Consider the following 22,178-nt stretch of genomic DNA (forward strand, 5'->3'; position numbering starts at 1 on the left):
GCCATAGCATCCACACATATGTAGACAACATTCGTCCCACTCGTCCCTTACCTAAAGGCACAAGGGCAATTTTACGAATGACTTGTGCGGTGTCTATTAGTTGGACATCTGGGATCAACATTTTTACTCGTCCTAAATGTTCAGGTGGTAGATGAATAAATAATCGAATATTGTAGTTGTTAAGGTTTTATAAAAGGACCATTACATTCAATATCACAATATTCATCAGTCTTAATATTATCTTAACGCTTAAGAATACTGCACTTTTTCTACACATCTAATATACATACATTAGTTTTAGTCAATATTTATGTAATTGTTGGCAAATAAATAAATATTAAGCAATTTCGGAAAAAGATGGGTTTTTTTAATTAAAAACTAGAAGAGACAAAGTGGCGTAGCGTCGACATTAGCTGCATAATTAGCTGCTCTTTTCTATACGTCAAAAGGTTACAAACAATTTGTTAGCAAAAAAAATTGATCATTTAAAAAAAAACTAGTTAAAGGGTTGCCAAAATATAACAAATTGTTTAAAACTACTGGCTTGCCAAATTTCAATTGTACCGTCAAAGTAACAAAACTAACCGCACATAATCTGCGAACTATTGGTGCCCCCCCCCCCCCCCCCAGGTCAATGCAACGTTGCGAATAACAGCGACGCGAGTATTAACGAGCCGTCGAATCCGCTCGATGTCGCCGCGGAGTTAATTTCGTTGCAGTCCTTCAAAAAGACGTACTTCTGAAACTTAGCTATCAACAGGTTCCTGCTGCAGTCGGGCGGCGCGGGGGGCGGTCCCGCCGCGTCCTCCGGAGGCAAATAGTTTCCGCATTTCGGAAATGCCGGGGGCACCGGAAGCATCTCGTCGTTTTCGCCGACTTTCAGCACCAAAGCCATGCCGATCTCCGCGTGGAACTCGATATGGCAATGGAAGATCCAATATCCTGGAAAAACAAACGCAAAACGTTAGCAAAATCGAGTTGTCGCACGGGTAGGTCGAATAGGTAATGTAAATGTAAATGGCGGATATATTAAGCAAAACTTTGAGATTGTTATGATACTCTTTTAAAATATTGTAAAAAAAATTGTACAGAGTGTCCCACCGAAAAGTTCGTTGATCAGTTATAAGAGCAATATAAGTAGCAAACATTTAAAAATTTGGAATACTGGTGATGGCAATTCGGCTAAAAATATTTTCAAGATATCGCCACATTTTATTAAAAGTGTGTCCCCATTTTCCCCAAATTTTACTTTATTAACTTATGCTGTAGGAAAAGGTCTGTTGAACAGATTTTTTTATCAATGTCGATTATTAATATGCATGGAATTTTCTGGAGAATTCAAAAAAGTATTAATATAATGGGTATTCCATTTAAAATAGCAAAGTTGACGCGCATAGACATTAGTATAGTTGACGCATTACCATTTTGGATTGACGTCACGCTGGTTCCGAATAACGTATGTCTTATATTATTTATATTTTAGCAATGATCCCCAACCTAAAATACTAAAATATTTATGATAATGATGTTGTGTTGTGTATTGTTGTGTTTTGTTGCATTTGAAGCGCGTTAAATTACATTGTCAATTTACAGAAGGATTCAATTTTTAGCTTAGATTTTCAAAACTGGTCTCTGTGATTGCTGATTATATATTTGAGAGAAAGGCAATACGCCAACTAAAAAGAAAACTTCATATGAACATATGTCCCTTAACAAATTATATTTCTTTAATATCTGTAATACCACTTTAGATATTTTAATGAAATTTGGCACACACGTCCTAGGTATCAAGAGGCATTATTTAGTGTACTACATTTTGTAAATATACCAGTGGCGGGCGTAAGGAATTTCACCTGCCCATGTTGGCAGACATTGATGCTACGCCACTGATTTATATTAAAATAAAAATTATTTTTACAATCTCCAATCATTTATAAAGAAATTTAATTACTTAACGTTTTTCTATCCGATGTACAGGTTTCGCTTAAAAAAATAAAAATCTCTTCTCTGCATGGTCAAAACAATATCATTAATATGACAGCAGTCGGAAAAATTAGCTTTTATTTTTAGGTGGAAACCGTGCAACGGACTTGTTTAATTTTACGGTTTTAATTAAATAACATAACATCCTAACAAGAAGATAAATAATAAACGATTCCTATTACAAAAAAACAATCTAGTATTAATAATTTTTAACAAACTTGTCTATTACTAAATTAATAGCGAAAAAAAGGAGAACATAGAAACTGGATAAGTTGTTGAAAGTGTCCTCCACCCTTCAGCTCTTTTCCCCATATTGACGAGCACTCTTTGAAGTATACCTACAGCTCTTCTACAGTGTTAACTGGGGTCCAAACTATTTAAATCTAGGGTGCCATGGTTGATGTCCGCTGCGACCCACCCATTGGTTCTCAAATGTGAGATTTAAATATGTATAACTGCTACTTCCTAACCACATTCCATTCCTAATTAAGTATGGTACTCCTTCTAGCAATATTCGAGCCCAAACATTTATCGAAAACTGTTCTTGATGGTTAAATTCTACAACTGTATGACGATTAGAAGAGGTTTTTATTTTTTTAAAGCGAAAACAGTGCATCCAAATGAAAAAAATCAAAAAATAAAATTTCTTTAGAAACGATTGCAAATTCTAAGAATAATTTTTATTTTAAGAGAAATCAGTGGCGTACCATCATTGTCTGCCACTATAGACAGGTGAAATTCCGCACGCCCGCCACTGGTGTCTTTAAAAAAAATGTTGAACACTAAATAATGCCCCTTAATATATAGTACACGTCAACCAAATTTCATTAAAATACCTAAAGTGGTATTACAGATATTAAAAAAATATATTTTATTTTCGAAAATTGTACCAGCTTGTATCTTAAAAGTTAAGACATTCAGGACTAATGTTCATGGACCCAAAAATCGTTCCCTTAAATAGAAATTAGAAAACACCTTGCATATTTTAACTACTATACTTTTCTAATTTAGTATATACCGTATGTTTGGCTCGCTGGTTTTTTTAGCTGCTTTGGTATTATTAACAACGTCTGCTCCTAACCCATTAATTCGGAATTCTGTTCTTGTCAAAAGAGAATGGGTTTATTAACAAAATATTTTCCAAATGGGCAAACTCTCTGTTGACAACCAGCGCTCTCACAAAAACAAAGCCTGAAACGTCGACTCAAGAGAAAGAGTGTATCTACCAGATACCCTGTGAATGCGGAGAGTCATATATTGGCAAAACCAAACGACCTCTAAAAATAAGAGTTGAAGATCATAAGAAACATACAATTAAGGGTGAAACGCGACAATCGGGTATCGCAGAATATGTGTGGACCAAACAACACAACATCCAATGGTCCAGAGCGCCGGTTGTTCACAGAGAGCAGCATTGGCGAAAGCGCAAATTTAAAGAAGCAGTTTTCATTAGAAACAATGAAAACATCTTCAGCAATCCAAGCGTGGATATACCAACAATTTGGCAACCTCTAATAAGGCGCACCAATGCTGGCGTTCTAGTTGAACAACTTCAAGCTTGACTACAGCCGACTCCATCATGGATGAGCGCCGTCGTCTAGTATAATAAACCTTGTAGCTTTAGAATTAAGTTTAGTTTACACTTGATAACGGGTAGTGTACAACTACCCGGAACGTTGGTAAGTTAAAAATAAAGACAATGGAAGCTCGACATCGTTTTAGTATTTAAACACTATATATGAGGATAAATTGTTCTCATTATTGTGGTATTATATATTGATTATACCTTTGGAATAATTGTTATCATTATAAAAAATAAACGCACACTATTATTAATATTTATTATTATCGTAGTTTTAACTCGTCTGAAGTCTACTGCGCATTTAGAAACTTGCGCACAATGTGGCAAGATTGTAAGATTATCTCCATTATACTCGGACCTTTTCAAGCTGCGAGGTATGTTTCATGTCGATGCACAACTTCTGGTATTTCCTGATCTTCTCGACCTCTGTTTTTTTTTTCAAATTACAGGTTAAGGGACAGCCAATATCGATAAAACAGCTTTCCTTTTTTTCTTTTATCCCACTACAATGTCCGGTAATCTACAGTCCATTCAATAAGTATAGGCCGCTCCCAATATATTAAAGTATCCTCTGCTTTGACGACTGCAGTAGATGAGTATTTATTCTCTTCCAGGAGAATTTATTTAATTCTTAGATGACCTGGGGTGCTCAATTTGCACCAGGGAGCAATTATGTGCACAATGGTCTCAGCATTATAGGAGCATTTTCTACACACATCATGTACAGATTGGTCGCCTATTATACTTTTATTATAATCTCTAGTTTTTCGTGGATATTGGACATTGGCCACGCATTTCTTTTTCTTGCTTGTGAATCATCCTGTTCTTCTGGTATATCTACATTTATCTCGCTTAAGTTCATAGGGCTATATCCAGGGACCACATTTTTTAGAATTTTATAAATAATTTTTAAATATTGATCAAGGCCACGTGGAAGGCATATTCTTTCGATGGCGCCTTTCAGATGGGACAGTCTGTGCTTCGTAAAGCTTGTTCGATTAGCCCATATAGCTATAATATAATATAGTGGACCTACTTATACTATCTAAATTAAAAAAACAAATTCCTGTGGACATGCTGGGCAAGTAAGCACGGAAATATTGTAAGGGAACTCCCAAAAACCATATCCAATATTGCAATACAGACAATAACCCCTAAAATCTGACGTTTTCCCAGAGATTCAATCATACCATTAAAGAGCCACTTCGGAAAGCTTCAAAATGATGTATTTCAACCACCTCTAAACGGTCGGAAAGAAAACTACCCCCAATAATGAAATACCCAAACTTTAGATGTATTTATTTCGCAATCTCAAAGAAAACCGACGTTGTCCCATATGTTCAGTTAGACCATTGAAAAGAGCTTCAAAATGATGTATTACTCAATCACCTCTAAACGGTTAGGAAGATATAATTGAGCAATTTGAAACACTCAAAAGTTCGTTATATTTATTTCGCATTCTCAAAAAAATCTGACGTCCCAGACATTGAATTGCAACACTAAGAGAGCTCAAAATGATATATTTATCGACCATCTCGAAACGGTCGGGAAGATATAAAACTACCCCCAATAATGACCCCCTAAAATTCGTTTCACTTATTCCGGAATCTCAAAAATATCTGACAATAAAAAAAATGACAAAATATGCAGGGTGTGCAACCTAACATTTTAAATGTGAGAACTATTTGAAAACGAATTTTAGGGCATCTCATAATTGGGAGTAGTTTTATATCTTCCTGACCGTTTCGATATGGTTGAGTAATACATCATTTTGATGCTCTCCTAATTGGCTCTTTAATAGTCTCATTGAATATCTGGAATGTCAGATTTTTTTAAGATTATGAAATAAATATATCGAACTTTTGGGTATTTCATTATTGGGAGTAGTTTTATATCTTCCCGATCGTTTCGAGTTGGTTGAACAATTTTGAATGTCTCCTAAGTGGCTCTTTAATAGTATCATTGAATATCTGAGACGTGGTTATTTTCCGTATGGCAACATTGAATATGGTTTTCGGGAGTTCCCGGGCTTACTTACTCAGCATGTCCACAGAAATATGTTTTTTTAATTAAGATAAGTAACGAACTGGTTTACTGTAATATTTGCAAATCCGAATCCAAATCTAACTTCAGCCACTTGTCTGTGCCCTGTGCCATTGTTGTTTTCATTTTTGGTGTCTATATCTCCGTACCGTACTCACAAACTTGTATAATTTGTACTTTGTACAGAATTCCCTACATTTTTATGTACACTCAAATAGCTAGAAAGGATGTTTGGGTGATGTGTTTTAGTCTACAAGAATTATAGGAAATATAATAAAGCCATTAAGTTAAAAGTTTAATTTTTACTGGAACAAGCATAAGAAATATCCCTTGTCAATTACTGTTTATAGGAGGTGCTTCTTGAATATTTTTTCACTTATCTTATCATATCATATCTGCAGGGTTTGAAGGACAAAAACGCCAAATTAATTACAGAATTATACTATCGCCGTTGTGGGTGCCTGAAAATTCAATAGGATTTCGACTTATCTTGAGGAAATTCTGCCGTAAAAATGCCGCATATAAACATCGACGATCTGTCAGCGGCCATTTTGTTTGTTGAAAGCCTTATGGATCTGTTGCCATTGGTTAAAAGCGAAATTTTAAATCTCACGCATGCGCATGTTGCACCTATTGCATAGGTGTTAATAGCAGTGATTTGACCTTGTCAAAATGTGTGTATTATTTTTTGTCATGGGATTTAATATATCGCTTTCAAAACATTCTTGCAAGTAAGAATAAAATAGGACTAATATTTTAACCTTTTTCCATTAAAACACTGTGTAGAAAAATTACCATTCTTTTAGGGATTTCAAGCTTTCGTTGGAAATAAAAATCCAATGTCACTTTTTTCTACTAAGGTTCTCTTATGCGAAAAATTGAAAGGAAAAGCTTTTGCCTACAATCGTCTATGGCTTCGAGGTTAAAACTTTTTTAAATTTGATTTCGAGAAGTCAAGGCTGAAGATTATGTACCCTTAAAACTATAAATATTGTCTTTAAGAGTGCTCTTTGGAACGCAATAACAGGACAACTGGAATGCCGCTGAAAATCAAAACTTGGTAATCGATTTTCGCGAATGTTTCTGGATCCACCACTTACCTGGATTGTTCGCTTCGAATCTAACGATCGTGTAACCCCCGTCCGGCACAGTCACCGTGTCCTTAAGCGGCGCGTCTAGTAAATTCCTCTTGATCAAACCCGCTTCGTCTCTTTTCTTCACATCGTCCACCGTAACGTTCATCCCCATCCTTTCCATCGCCACCACCCTAAACGCGTAGCCGTGTAAATGCAACGGGTGGTTCGCATCGTACGCAAAACCTTCGTCGATCAACACCAGTTCCACCACGGAGTTCAGAGGAATCTGGCAATCAAGATTTTGGTCGTTTATCGGGGTATAATACGACCAAAAATATAGTACATTTATGGTTTTGACATTTTAAGCACCTTAACCGCAGATCTTAGCAGGACCGTCGTAAAACCCATCCCAACAGATGTCTATTCTGCATTAAGTAGGTCCTGCCTGAGATGGACCGTAACTAGTATTTGTAGAAACTCGAAATTTTTATTTGAAACGTAAATGGACCGTTTTCATTTTGATGCTGCGGAGTGTTTTCGAATAAGTAGAAGGGTTTATTTTAACATCGGGTGATATGTATCGTTCTTAATAGTTTAATCTAAATTGCTAAATTGCTAAATTGCGTATATATTACGGAGGTATTTGACTGAGATCTTTCCAGTAGGTACGTATTTATGTACCCGATTCTTGAGCTTTGTCCCTGCGCGGTTGTTTTCACTCGATAGTTCAAACAGTAAGTCCCAGTACTCTATTTATCTTACAGGTAAGGTTGAAAATAATCATTTTTGTCTTGTGCGCCCGTCGATTAACAACATTATTCTTCTTGTATTTTTGTGTTTTCTACATAGTTCTTCGATTTGTAAACAACGACAGTACTTTTTAAGACTATAGATTATATTCGCTATAGTTAAGAATACAGATAAATATTTATTAGAATCTTAAAATCAAACAGACTTAAAAATTATTTGTGCGTATTTTTTTAAAGAAAATGGATTTTCAGTTCCAAACAGCTAATAAACATCAAGTGCTAATGGAATTTCAAAGAATTTCGAATGGACGGTGGATTATTTAAATGCAATTTAAAATTTCGAGAGCAAAATAGGCCAGTAGTGTAATTAGACGAAACGTGGTTCAACACTCAAAACACAGTACCAAGTGTGTACTAGACGTGCCGCCTTCACATGGAAAACGCATAATAATTCTTCATGCAGGGTTCAATGGTGGAAAAACGTCAAAGATTCAAGTGTGGACTACCATGACCGCCGAAATATGTTCCCAACACTATCGCCACTTAAGCGCAATTTATAAAAAAATCAAATACTTCTTCAAAAGAGAAGAAAGACTACAAAACAGGGTATGTTACTCTGCAGTAAAATACGAGCCCAGTTTCAGTCAAGCTCTGAAGAAGCCAACAGGATGATTGGCGAAACATCAGCAAGTTCGACTCAGCAAAAATTGACGCAGATCGACGCATGAGGAATCCAGAAGTTGTGTAAAAAGTATTACAGTAGCCTGTAAAGGTTCTTTGAAAAAGAAAATTGACTACAAAATCGATTCGATAGCACAACAAAACGAACATGAAATCTTGAGATCATCCCCGTATCGTTGTATATTTAACCGGCTTGAGATGATTTGCTGTGATTTGAAAGCGGTTACGGGTAAGGATCTGCTTGGCAGGGTGTTCTATAAGAGGTTGCTGTTTTAGAGTAAGAAACAGTAGGCAAAGTTAATCCACGAGAACGGTTGCAAACGCACCATATTTCTGGTCGAACTATACATAGGGTCGGTTTTTGCTCACCTCGTAGCCGTGTGAGCATTCGCAGTACTCGGTGGTGCAGTTTTGGTCTTTGACGGTCATTTCGTTGCAGAACATGCCCTCGGTAACTTCGTCCCTTTGCGGTAATAGGGGAAACGACGGCACTTTCATCGAGATGTGGTTGAATTGGGGCGTTTGCAGCTGATTGGTCGACGGTGACACTGTTACAGAATATGATATTATGCTAAAGTCTATTTTAGAAAGGTATAGTGCAGGGGTCGGCAACCTACGACCCGTGGGTCACCGACTGACCCATTTTAGTTCCGGAAAAGAAGTATAAGATAAACAAACCTTTTTTGTTGTATTGTGTAGTAAATTTTGGAAAACAAAATAAATTCTTAAAGAGCAACAATCACGCTACGTCTGCCAGCTTTGTTGCAGCTTTTAGCAGTGGTACCAAGGAAAAACCATCTACAGACGGCGAGTTCTTGAAAAACGCATTAGTAGATAAACAAAGGTGGTTCTGCAACAACATAACCTCAAAGAATTACAATCACCTCCCTCGCCGTCCGCGGGGGCCATCATCCTTCTGGAGGGTGCTCCGCCCCCGATGCTTGTGATCTGTGCTCCGACCCGGGGGGGGGGGGCACATGTCAGACATTGAGAACATAACCTAAAAAAAACGTGGTGACTTTCGACCGAGGATCGAAATTGACACCCGGGTGGCGAGGGGGACGATTGCAAGTTTTGAGGTTATGTTGTTGCAGAACTCCCTTTGTTTATCTAATCGCTTTCATAAATTATTCCGTACACTTATTTAATTACTTCGCAAATAAAAAATAAATAATTGAGAGAATCAAAGAAATGTCATTGTCAGCTAGAACAGTCCAGCTTTGAAGATATAGCCAGGAATATTGATGAACAGGTCAAAAATGATTTGTTACCTTGTGACATAATTAGCATTGCAATTAACGAAAGTACTGACATAAATGGTATTGGCAGGGTTGCAATAATTTTTAGATCTGTATCAATAAATAGCTCGACTGCCAATGAAGAACTATGCGTTCTTGCTTCAATGAATGACACTATCAAAGGCACTGATATATTTTGTCAAGTACAAGAGTTTACAAATTTCAAAAATGGGTAATTATTGGATTTAAAAAACAAATTGCTTTCCATAACAACTGACGGTGCTACAAGCATGAGAGGAAAAACTGTTGGACTTGTAAAACTAATGAAAAATGAACTTGGCCGTTCACTTCTATCGTTTCATCCATAAAGAAAATTTAATTGCAAAGGCATCTACACAACAACTTAAGGATGTAAGGGAAAAAGTTGTTAAGATTGTAAACATGATAATAGCGCGATCACCAGCAATACAGAGGCGCTTTAAAGCATTTGTGGAGGAAATTGATGATATACAAATATTTCTTGACGAAATCGGTAAAAATGATCTCAAACTCAATGATAAACAATGGTTTTCAAAACTTTTATTCTTAACAGACATAATAAACGTACGACTCCCAGGAAACAACCGAACAATTTTGAAAATGAATGAGGAATGGAAGAGTTTCAGGTCATAATAATTTGAAACTGAATAAAAAAATTCATTTCTGTCCCTTGTTAAAAAGGGAACATGAATGAATTTCGGTCATTAAAAGTGAATATGAAAATCGGTTTCGAAGTCTTAAGAAACATGGAGAAATGCGTACATTTATAATAAGCCCGATGAAATTGCAGAAAATATTATAAATGTACAGTATTTTGAATATATAAGATTTGACAATCTTAGTGTAGAAATGATTGATTTTAAAAGTTCAACATTATGGACGGATAAATTCAAGAAATTGCGGAACGATTTGGAAAATGCAGAACATAATCATTTTCTCATGATATCAACATGTTAGGCGTCACTTCCTACAGGTTCTCATCAGAAAAAAAAATTGGCTTTGCCATTTTGTCCACATTCCGATCCACTCACAAATGTGAGCAAATATTTTCACAAATCAAATTTATTTTAAGTAAAAACAGGAGAAAGTTAACTACTAAAAAATTCAGATACTTATGTTTGCCTTAAAACGACAAACTATAAACCAGAATTAAGTAAATTGACGTCAGAAGTTCTATGTTTGTATTTTCTTAATAAAATATATCTTATTATTTACTAAAATGCTATTTTAATACGAAAATACCTCTGGCCCAAATGTCTCTAATACTCACATTTTAGTTGACTTTGACCCGCGGCAAAAAAAATGTTACCGACCCCTGATACAGTGTAATAAAACTAGATTTGGTTAGAGCATACAATGAGACTACAGAGTGTACCAAGAATACTTATGCCATTCTGATTGTTTGGCATTGCTAAATTTTTTGTACCGACTGCAGGTCGGACTACCGGGGCTTGGGTCAATTTATGAGTTTTGCCCATTGTTATCCATTCATCAACAGTAAAAATGGAGTACCAACGGCGCCCCGGTGATTAAAAGGAAAAAATTGTATTTTATCAGAATAAAATTTAGACATTGTGTACATAGTACTCAAAGTATATATAATATATAGTATATAGTATAGAATATATATATTATCCAGAAATTAATTTATAAAAAGTCATAATATTCTTCGTCATCCGAGGATCTGTCATCTCCTCTCAACGTTATAATCGACGAGACGACAGTCTAATCGATCAAGTAGTCAATATTTTCTCCTCTTTTTGAATTATATGTTGGACTGCTTTTCGCCAGTTTTCTGCCATCACAAAAGCTTAAGCTCAAGCCCGCAATTATGGAAGTTACCTGCCGACGGCAATAAAACTCAGGTCCGGTTATTATTAAAGGACAGAACCTTAGGGACGGACTCTCAAAGGTTTCGGTAATTTTTTTTTGTTTATTTAGGTGGGTAAAATCTTATTCAATTACACAATAAATTCATAGCAAGGAATATCTATACTTAATAAAATTTTTATTCTAAATGTCTAAATCAAATTGCTTCACTATCAGAGTAGTTATTGATATTAATTATAATAAGATGATTAACAAAGCGTTAGTAAGCTTGATTTACAAAATATTTTTTTGATATATCTTTCGCGACGAATTTCATAAAACGACTATTTTGTAAATTTACTATATGTAATAGTTTTTTCTTTATCAAAATATCTCCAGAATCAATATTTTTGGTGGTTAAACAGTCTATAATTTCATGCTTTCAAAAAGATAAAGTTAGAGTTAATTGTCATGTGTCATGAATAAATTGTGTTATCCATAACTACGACTGAAGCAGCCGGGCTTTTTACTCGTCCGTCGAAACTTTTCTTCAAAGATTCCACCTGCTGCCTCTCATTTCCGAAATTGAAGAACGGTGGACTTTCCAACCCCAATCATAAAGTAAAATTTGAGCATCTTATTTCACGAAATCATGTATTTGGTGGCCAATTACGAAGGACCGTAGTAACTATCGTAATGAAAATGCTGGGAATTATTTTGAAATTTAAAATCTCGTTTTTTGAGAAATAGTCTTATGCTACATATAACTAAAATAGACGCCATTCGCTTCTCTTCGTAGAACAGTTTTCGCTCTACCTTTTAAAGAAAAGTGATGAGGGTTCTCCGAACATTTTCGGAAATGAATATTAACAACTTCAGTGCGGCTGAGTGGAATCGTTAAAAAGGGGGTTTCTTAGGCCATCAACGCTCCCATGAGCGGATTAATTTCGATTGCTTGTACAAAAATTAAATGCAACGATATCATGCAAAAATAAGTAAAAATCGCATTTCGTTACCTCTTTCCTAACCAATAATATCAGTAAAGCATATAAAAATAAATAATGATATAAAATAATATAATATAATAACAATAATAAAAATAAATTAATGTCACCATTCTTGGGGACATTTTCAGGATACCTACTATTATTAAATAACTATATTTTTTTTTAGCATATATATATATATATATATATATATATATATATATATATATATATATATATATATATATATATATATATATATATATATATATATATATATATATATATATATCTGAAAATTTTAGTGTGTTTATCTGTGATATTGTTTTTCGTTATTATATATATATTCTTGGGGACATTTTCAGGATACCTACAATTATTAAATAACTATATTCTTTTTTTAGCATATATATATATATATATATATATATATATATATATATATATATATATATATATATATATATATACATATCTGAAAATTTTAGTGTGTTTATATATATATATATATATATATATGTATATATATATATATATATATATATATATATATATATATATATATATATATATATATATATATATATATATATATATATATATATATATATATATATATATATACATATCTGAAAATTTTAGTGTGTTTATCTGTGATATTGTTTTTCGTTATTATACAATAGTACAGATAAATACTAAGATTTTTCAGTTTTAATGCCGGATACTTCATTGCGTTGATTCTGAAAGAATGTGAATATGTTGAAATTAAACGCAAAACAGGTGGCATTTTTTTACAAATAAAGCCACCAAAGTACACAAAATACCAACGAAAATCCGTATTTTATAAGGCCTGCAAATATTTCCAAAGAGGGCGACTTTTTTTAGAGTTTTTACTGCTTTTCCTGATATTATGACATGAACACACTTTCAATTAAAAGAGAGAGAGCAAGAACCATTTGACAAAAAAGAATCAAATTTATCCAAGCTTTACAATAATGAAAAATTGATTGAAGTATCCAATAGTTTTTTTTTTATTATTCGTTATAAGCTTTTTTTTGCCTAAATAAACAGTGTTACATTCTTGGGCTACCTGTAAAAAATGTTGAACCAAAAATCATCAACTTTTGCCAACACAATCCACATCACACTCGATACCAAGTTCTAAGTGGCAGAGTGGACCAAGGAATTTGTTATTCAACCCTACGATCAGTCTCATGGATTAGTCAATGAGAAGGAAACAAAATCTAGAATGAAGTAAGTTTCTTAAGTTTACAATCTTACACTACAGCAGTTCAGCAAAAAAGAAAGAATTAACGACGGTGTTGAGGTACGACGCGGAAATTTCTTGAATTCCGCTTTCAGGCGTATCAAGAATTTCGCGTTAGCGGTTTTCCCGCAACTTTATTTACATTGTATTTTCAATTTCCGTGTTAATTGCGAGGTGCTGGAAGCGCCGCCGCTTTACATAAGCCGAGCCACAAGTTGGTATTATTGTAGTTTTGAGTATCCGTTAAAATATATGTTGGAATGTATGTTTCCCGGTCGGTGAGAACGTTTCCAAAAATAGAGGAGAAAAGCAAGACAATGTAGATAAAGTTAGATGGCTTGGTTTCCCAGAAGTTTTAATTTATTAAATAAATGCAGTATAACGAAAGGGTTTTAACATTAAGTGGGAGATTATTTCATACACTAGCAAAGCGATAAACGCAAACTACATTTCCAAGTTTGCTGTGCGGGAAAATGAGGCCCAGAATAAACGCAAATTGCACGTTTGGCAGCCTTGTGTAAATGGCATTATTCAATAGGCAGTCAAAAATTAAGAACGACATGGTTTTTTCTTCCAAACTCCATATTCAAAATTGTGTTGCTATTTAGATAAAAGGGTGATGTCATGGCGATAAGCGATAAAAGAATACCTTTTGAAATTTTGCTTTATAACGACTTGACAAGACTTTTCCATAGACGGTATTGCCATAACCGAAATAAATAATGACAATACAAAACGGTCACAGAAATAATACTTGGTTTTTGATGGAAGTATGTTTATAAGGTGGTAAATATTTTGAAGGCGTAGGTTTTTAATTTAATGAAGAAACTTCCACAGGCTATTATTTACAAATCTTCAGCATCGATTGTTTATAAATTAGACTTTGCGAAGTTTCGCCAATCATTATGTTGACTTTTTCAGAGCTTAACTGAAACTGACTCGAATTCTACTCCGTGCTAGCTTATATATTGTTTGAGGGGGCGTAGCTAATCAACATCAGTCTAGTAAAATATCGTTAGACACAAGACAGCTAGTGAGACATACCAACAGTAGAACTATTTACGCTAGAATTGATTATAAATGATGGATTGAGACACACCTTTGCCACGGTCCAAAACGACCACGCAAGAGAGAATCCAAATATTATTGAATACGTCGTGCATGGTATCAAATCAACAATTGTGTACGTAAGCAAAGATATTGCACCAAATATCAAAAAGCATAAGAAGCATAGATTTGATGGAAGTCCGGAGGCAATATAAGATCCGATCAGAAAAACCTATGTATACCCAAATTCACCAAGAGTTTCGGGTTAAGATTAGAAGCGCAAAAGAATAGTGGATGGAAGAACGCTGCGATGAAGTTAATGCTTTACGGAACAAAGGGAACTCGTTTGACTTACATAAGAAAGTCAAAAAATATCAACATAGATCAGAAACAGCATAAATCTAGAATACGAAATGAACAAAACGAGTAAATCACATCCGAAGAAGAGCTGTCTAGAATATGGAAGAATTGCGAATTCAATCGTTTCAAAGAATGTATAGACCACCACAACTAGCTTGTAATCTCCCAACCGAGAGCCTATCTGGCTAACCTATATTCAAAGGGTTAGGTCGTCTATGCAGTTAAAACTGATGTCATTAACATCGAGGCCTTAAAGTTATTAGATTATAAAAATGTGAACACCTTGGTGGAGTTATTTCATCGTATTTGTGACACAGGTACGCCACTTCAGAATGGTTACAGTCTACATTTATAATGTAGTATATAAAATGGTAAATAATGGTAGTAATATAAAACATTGGACAGTTATAAATAACACTGGTGAGCTTTGTCACGCTGCTCTCAGTAGAACCTTGTCTTTGAGATAGTCGCCAACGCACTACGTGTAGGGTGTGTCAAGAAGAAGAAGCTAAAGGAGGGACAAAAATATTGTCGGATGATTCCTATAATGGTCGCTGTTAAGATTGTTTGATTGCTTATAGATTTCTAGATATTCTTGGATTTTTTTTTTAGAAAAATTGATTTCAAGAATTTGAGTTTTATCGATTAAGATTTGATGTCCGCTTTTTTATGATTGTGATCGACTGACTATTTGTGGTAGTCTTAAAGATCTTTCATGTTATTTGAGCCTAGTTAATATTTTTCGTCCTGCCTCTCCAATTATTCTTTGCCGCATATGCATGGAATGCTGTAAACTCCTGGTATGTCAAATGATTAAATTAGAAACTCACAATAATAATGCCTTAATGCATTATAACATCACCATCCAGCCCAAAAATTATAGTTTATCTTATTACAGAGTGTTAAAACTATCTCAACCCGAGTCACTGACCCTAGAATTAAAACACCTCACATCTGCTCTTCGCTCTAATAATTTCAACATTAGTGATATTAAACCTTCGATTACAAAATACACTTCACCACAATCTTTCAAAGACAATGAGTCCAAAAGCATCACATTTGGCACTGTTGTCTTTCATTACATTCAAAACATCACTGTCCACAGAACAAAAGTTCTTAACAAGTATAATGTTAAAACCAAAAATTTCTCAGTATCTTCGATGGGTCAGAGATGAAATTACGTTTGAGATACTCCGAGTTTACAGAATTCCAGGCATATACGGCAAAAAATACAACGAAAAATATCAACTAGGCTGAAAAAATATGAAAGAGCCTTAAGACTACGACAAATAAACTCATCAGTAGTTGCCGTACACAATAATGTGACCGGACATCAAATCTTATTCTATAAAACTAGACTAAAACTAAAAAACTCCCAGAATCCATAGAAACCTGTAAGCAACCAAACAATCTTAACAGCGACACACCAATATGAGAGTCGGTCATCCGCTTATCCCTTTTTTTTAGCTCCCCCTCCTCAAACAATGTATAAACTGGAACTGAATAGAATGCGAGCCAGTTTCATATAAAGCTTTGAAGAAGCCAACAAGATGAACCGGTGAAACATTGTCAATTTTGAATGTTGGTTGTAAATAGTCCCTGCTTCGCTTATTTTGCTCAACTATAATTGATTTCCTTTTGTTGCGTTTAGTTTTAAATTATGTTCCTTGGCATATCTATTTTAATTTTTGATGTCTACCAAATTATTGGAGGCTATAAGCATGTAGCTTTGGGAGTCTGGCTCACTGCTGTAGAATAGTATACTGTAGGCAGTTGTTAACTGCCACAAAATTAAGCCTTAAATGATGGTTTGTGTCGGGATCTTTGTGCATTTTCTCTATATATGTTGAAATCTGTTGGTATATGTATTTATTGGATACTTTCGATACTGCAAGTAATATACAATGGCGCTTACCGTTGTAGAACTCGTATCCTGGCCTGTGAAAGTTGTGGTTGTTGAGGTTATAAAAATCGTAGGCGATGTAAAATTGATAGTCCGGGTGCGTCTTTAAGCTGGCATCCCACTTCTGCAACGACTCCAACTGGGGCATGCTGACGAATTCGGTAGAGTTGTCTTCGGTTCCCCGGTTCAGAGCGTTCATTTGCTGTGGACAAACAGCAACAGTAGTAGCGCCCTCTTTCGAGCGCTTCCAAAGACTCACCTTGCCTTCCCTTTTCGAGTTGTCGTAGTCCGGATCGCCCGGAGGCAGGTACTCGTCGTTATCGAGGACCTGCTCGGCGACTTCGAACCCATTGTACTCCACCACTGCCAGCTGGTGCGCCCTGAAGAAGCGCTCGTCGCAGTCCATGAGCCCCCTAAATCGCATCCAGTAGAGGTTTTTGGGCTGGTCGGCCGAGAGGACGAAGTCGAAGCGCTCGCCGGCGTAGGTGACCAAGGATTGAACTACGGGTAGAAAAGTATCCACTCGTGTTAAATCGTTTTTTTAGTGGATGACCTTAGCGCAAATCATACCGCCAAAAAAATCCAATTATTGGTTCCGTTGGAATTTTCGACGAGGTCCTTCTAATCGAAAAAAACATCTCACTAATTGATAATTATCTTTAAAATGTAATTTGCAATTTTTTTTTTGGAAGTCATTGCAGATGCTATACCAAGATTGCGTAACGCGGGTTACATCATCGTCTCGCGGCAAAAATAACCCCGCCGCGATGATTTAAAACAAATAAATCCTCGACACGGACGTAGATTTAAAAATACTTGCACCGGGTGATCATTTACAATATTCTAGAATTTATAAGTTAAATCTTAGGTGACTGTGAAGTAGGTCGTCATCAAAACACAAAATGTTGGTTTATAAGTGACAGTGACAGTTACCAGTTACAGATTTAGCGAAACTTACGTTCTTTATAATTTAAAATGTCTTATTCTGAAATAGAAAGGCAATTTATTAACCCCCGAATGCATATTCCGGACAAAAAAATCTTTCATGAAAAATTTCCAGGAAAGCCAAAACATTGGAAAGAGATAAAGATTGTGATTTCAAGACTTTATAATATTTCCTAAAGAAAAATATCGGTAAGCTTGAAAGAAGAGTTTCATAATTCATAATTCATAATTAGGTCTACCACAAAATTAACGCCCAGGCATCGAAGAAAAAGAGTTATATACAATGTTTTTTGGACCAACGAGTCATTGTTTTCAACCAGTGGTATCCTCTTTGTTGCAGGCAATTTCAATTTCAAGGATATCAAACTATAAATGTGTACTGAGCTATTTTAAACAACAGAATAATTCGACGTTAGTTTAAATGGTAATTGTTATCTAAATTTTTTTCAGAACGAATTAGAAAACTGAGGAACCTCGTCGTTCAACAAGACAGCGCTCCCCCTCATTGTGTAGTATTTGTTAAAGACTATTTAAATCAAAGATTTAATGAATTGGTTGGAAAAGATGGAACAGTAAAATAAACACCCAACAGTACCGACCTGGTGCCGATGGATGCATTTTTATGGGGAACTCTAAAAGATCGTGTAAACGCAACTTTAGAAAGATTACGGAGACCATACAACAGATGTATTAAAGAAAATGGGGGACCAGTTGAACAATTCCATTCGTGAAACTAATAACCACCGACGATATAAATTATAGAATATTATTTTATTTTTGAATGTCGCTTTCATGTTAAAAGCGCGTATATCTCAAAAACCATTGGGTTTGGGTACGGGCCATATTATACAACTAATGTGCAGAATTTTTTAAGAGTATAATATACAGGGTGCTCCATTAAAAAATATATAATTTATTTGTGGATGATTTCTGCAACACCCTGTATATATAAAAATATATCTTGCAAATGGCATACTTTGTTTATTTGACGTTTTTTTTCCTAACCGTTAACTAAAAAGGTTAAAGGGAGGGGACGTTATAAATGATCACCCTATACATACCAAAAAAAAATTAAATTATAAGGGTTTTTATTTTGAAACCTTTTAAAATGGGCTTTGCTTGACATACGTATGTTATAACATAAATAATTAAACTAAATTAGCAAAATATATCAAAATCATTTGAATGTAGACTTTTTGCGCCTTGTTTTTACTCTGACGGGTGTGAAACCTTGAATTTGTTATTTCCATTAGCAATTTTACTTGACGGTGTCCTACGCCACTGGCTGCGCGCATTTTGTCTATTGTAGAAGCAATTGACAATATTACAAAACATCTAATTACCTGCCGTTACTAAACAATGACGTTATTAACGTTTTCTATTCGAGTACAAGACGCGGATGGCATTGGACAAATAATGGCGGTTTATCGATTTGATAAATCGTCGCGGGATATTTTTAGCGGGCGCAACGGGGTTGCACAATAACAGTTTGGCAACGCATATGCTCGATGTTCTAATCCTACCTTCAACTGGCGCGAAGTCGTTGCCGTCTGAGCTTATTACTTTCAAAGTGTGATTGTCTACGGACAGTTCTATGGGACAGTTCAGGAAGCCCGCGTTTATGACCCGGAAACGGTATCGGTAGCCCTGGAAACAAAATGAACTCGAGTACAGGGTGTCTGGCATACGATCCTCTATTATGTTATGTATTTCGGAAAACATTATAGTTGAATGTAAAGCAACATTGTTAGTTTCCTCATAAAAATCATTGAACCAAAATCGATTCAAGCGTCAATTTTCCGATTCTCAACAAAACTAACCTGCTCTACGCGAAACCTGGCCACCGGCGTGTAAATGGTGACGTTGTCGTCGCCATCGAACTCCTTGAACCTCCCAAAGCCGTTCACCAAAAGCGTAGCCGGCTTATTGTCGCCGATACTGTGATGGTGGGATAAGAACTTCTCCAAGCCCGTCTCCTTCTCCCAATCGATCAGCACCATGACGTGCTCGTTCAAGTCGTGGTCGTAGAACTGATCGTGGGGGTCATCTTCGGCCGGCACCCTCACTATCATCGGCCCGAAACATCCGTCCACCCGCTGCATGCCTGAAATGTCGCAATATGATTAATCGACAGGAACCAAATCCGACCTAACGACTGGTCGCTTACCGAGGTGCGAGTGCCAGAAGTGGGTGCCGTGATTGACCGCCCTGAAGGTATACCGAAACGTCGTGTAAGGCAATATGGGGCACTGGGTGACGAAGGGCACACCGTCCATGTACGGGGTGTCTTTTTGATGCTGGCCGTGCCAGTGCACCGTGGTGCCTTCGTTCATCAAGTGATTCTCCACGTCGACTTCGATAAGGTCGCCCTGGCATACCTAAAACAGGGTTTGATAAGCGGGTTGAAACAAAAAAAAACATTAGTGCTTACATTGGTAAAATTTACTTGTACAACAGGGTATATGGGTGATTGCACTGAGGTGGTTTTTACTTGATGAACACCCATTTAACAAAATTAAATTAGAAAAAAATGTTCACGGTTTTTATTGGTGCCTTACCTTTACCGTGCCTTTATCAAATACAAAATACGACAATATTCTGACGTCTATATATATATATAAAGAGGTAGTAATAGATTCTTAATTGCCGTTGTATGATTACAAATTGAAATTTAACAACGGAGACTTATTTAAAGCCAATTTGTCATTAAGTAAACTCCTTTTGTTATTCTCCATAGCTCCCAACAAATTTAGATTTTTCTGTTTTGAATCATTATGTAAAATATCAAAATTATAGTCAAACTTGTGCATTTCTGAATTGAACTTTTGTTTTAACACGATATTTTATGTTCGTTAATGCATTTCTTAAGTATTCTATCTGTTTGCCCTACATTATTTTCCTATAGTGTTTCCAATTTTAAAAGCAATCTTAAGACCAAATTTACATAGATGTTTCGACATTTTCTTGATAGACTCTTCTATGTATTTTATTGCTTTATACATTTTGAATTATCTTTTTAAAAGGGGTTGTGTTGTACATTGGTGATTGCGTTCTAACTGTTACTGTTTTACTTAAAATTTCTAAGATTTTATAACAAGAGTTTTTAAATTTTATGTACATATTATACTGACATAAAATAAATTTGTAAACAGTACTCCGACGACGTACTTTCGACATGATACACTTGTCGTAGATGGCGCTCGAGTCATATATTTATTTTCAAATTCATAAATTCGTTATTTTAAGACAAAAGTAATTGAACCGGAATTGAGTGTTAACTTAAATATTAACCAAAAAGGTATCAATTTTCTTAGTTTCATTGTAGAAATAAGAATTTAGGCAGTAATAAGTTTAAATCAATTATTGCGACAAAAAAAAATAAGAATTTATATATAAGTTTTAGAAATGGACATGACGCGGTACTGACATTTAGCTGCTATATCATAGGTTTTCGCTAAATGGCAAATTATGTTATAGTATACGTAGTAGCTTTTTGTCACGTGAGTTTGGAGTTAATAGAGTGTAAACTGTGTACCCGAACGACCCTGGACTTTTGGAGCAGAACGTCAAAAATAAATGTCAAACAGCTGTTTTGGTTTGTTTTTATTTTTTGACTTCCCGAACAGAACCAGCTTCTTGTGTGTTTGTTTTTATCATAAATTTTTACTAGTAATAAAAAATAATTTAATATTTGTGCGTCTCTTTAGTTATATATCTAAGGGACGAGGATAATGGAGAAGAAAATTGAAAACTTTGCAGAAGTTAGGTGCCCATTTTTAATAATAGACAATTTGAAAAACACGCATAGGATTGATATATCTAAAAAATCTATATATTTGGAACATTAATTGTCCCTGATGAGCTTCTTTAAAGTTTTTTATTCCTAGTATCTAACACAAATATTGAAAAAATGCCGTATATTAATAAATGTATTTAATTCTAAACGAAACCGAAACCGCCTATTTGGTACCCTATGTTGTTACCATAGCAACAAAACAATAAGCATCATAGAACAAACGGGCAAATTCGGCAGTTTCACACTTTTGCGCATGCAACCTTTGGAGTGAACTCTGTTCATAGCACTCACGAAAGGAGTTGCTCTATTTACGTCAAAAAGCAATACCTGGATGAATAGAGTGTATACGGAGTGACTCGGAATACACTGGGTGAACAAGCCAAACCTACCTCATTTAAAAAATATGATGATATGTTCATGATCATCTAATTAATACAAAAATTTCATTATTAGATTATTAGTTAATCACAGGTGAGAACAAACAATACAAGTCATAAAAAATCTCAGTTAAAACCCACATGCGTTGCTTGTCTATATTCTAGCCGATATAACCGTTCAAAAATTCAAAAAAAAACGAGGATTTCCTATCGCGATGAGACGGAGCCCGCCAGAGATAAGCGATTTGCCGCGTCAATAAAATTATTCGCAATTAAAAGTAAACCTCGACAATATAA

The 22,178-nt window shown here is 35.2% G+C and overlaps 1 protein-coding gene across 3 annotated transcripts in view; it reads right to left on the bottom strand.

Annotated features, from left to right (window-relative positions):
- Positions 1 to 190: 190 nt before the first annotated feature.
- LOC132702294 (uncharacterized) overlaps positions 191 to 22,178 on the bottom strand; it is a 36,783-nt gene continuing 14,795 nt past the window's right edge. For 2 of the 3 annotated variants that reach the window (XM_060670840.1, XM_060670839.1), the window contains exons 4-10: positions 19,876 to 20,086; positions 19,529 to 19,812; positions 19,232 to 19,355; positions 16,776 to 17,264; positions 8,484 to 8,662; positions 6,709 to 6,970; positions 191 to 942 (exon numbers count right to left, since the gene is read on the bottom strand). In XM_060670840.1, the coding sequence (XP_060526823.1) occupies positions 632 to 942; positions 6,709 to 6,970; positions 8,484 to 8,662; positions 16,776 to 17,264; positions 19,232 to 19,355; positions 19,529 to 19,812; positions 19,876 to 20,086 (1,860 nt within the window). In that variant the 3' untranslated portion in view covers positions 191 to 631. The remainder of the gene's footprint in view (positions 943 to 6,708; positions 6,971 to 8,483; positions 8,663 to 16,775; positions 17,265 to 19,231; positions 19,356 to 19,528; positions 19,813 to 19,875; positions 20,087 to 22,178) is intronic. The other variant, XM_060670841.1, reaches the window with a different exon arrangement.

This window comes from Cylas formicarius, unplaced genomic scaffold, assembly GCF_029955315.1.
Source record: "Cylas formicarius isolate icCylForm1 unplaced genomic scaffold, icCylForm1.1 PGA_scaffold_5__7_contigs__length_24384050, whole genome shotgun sequence".
Classification (NCBI taxonomy): domain Eukaryota; kingdom Metazoa; phylum Arthropoda; class Insecta; order Coleoptera; family Brentidae; genus Cylas; species Cylas formicarius.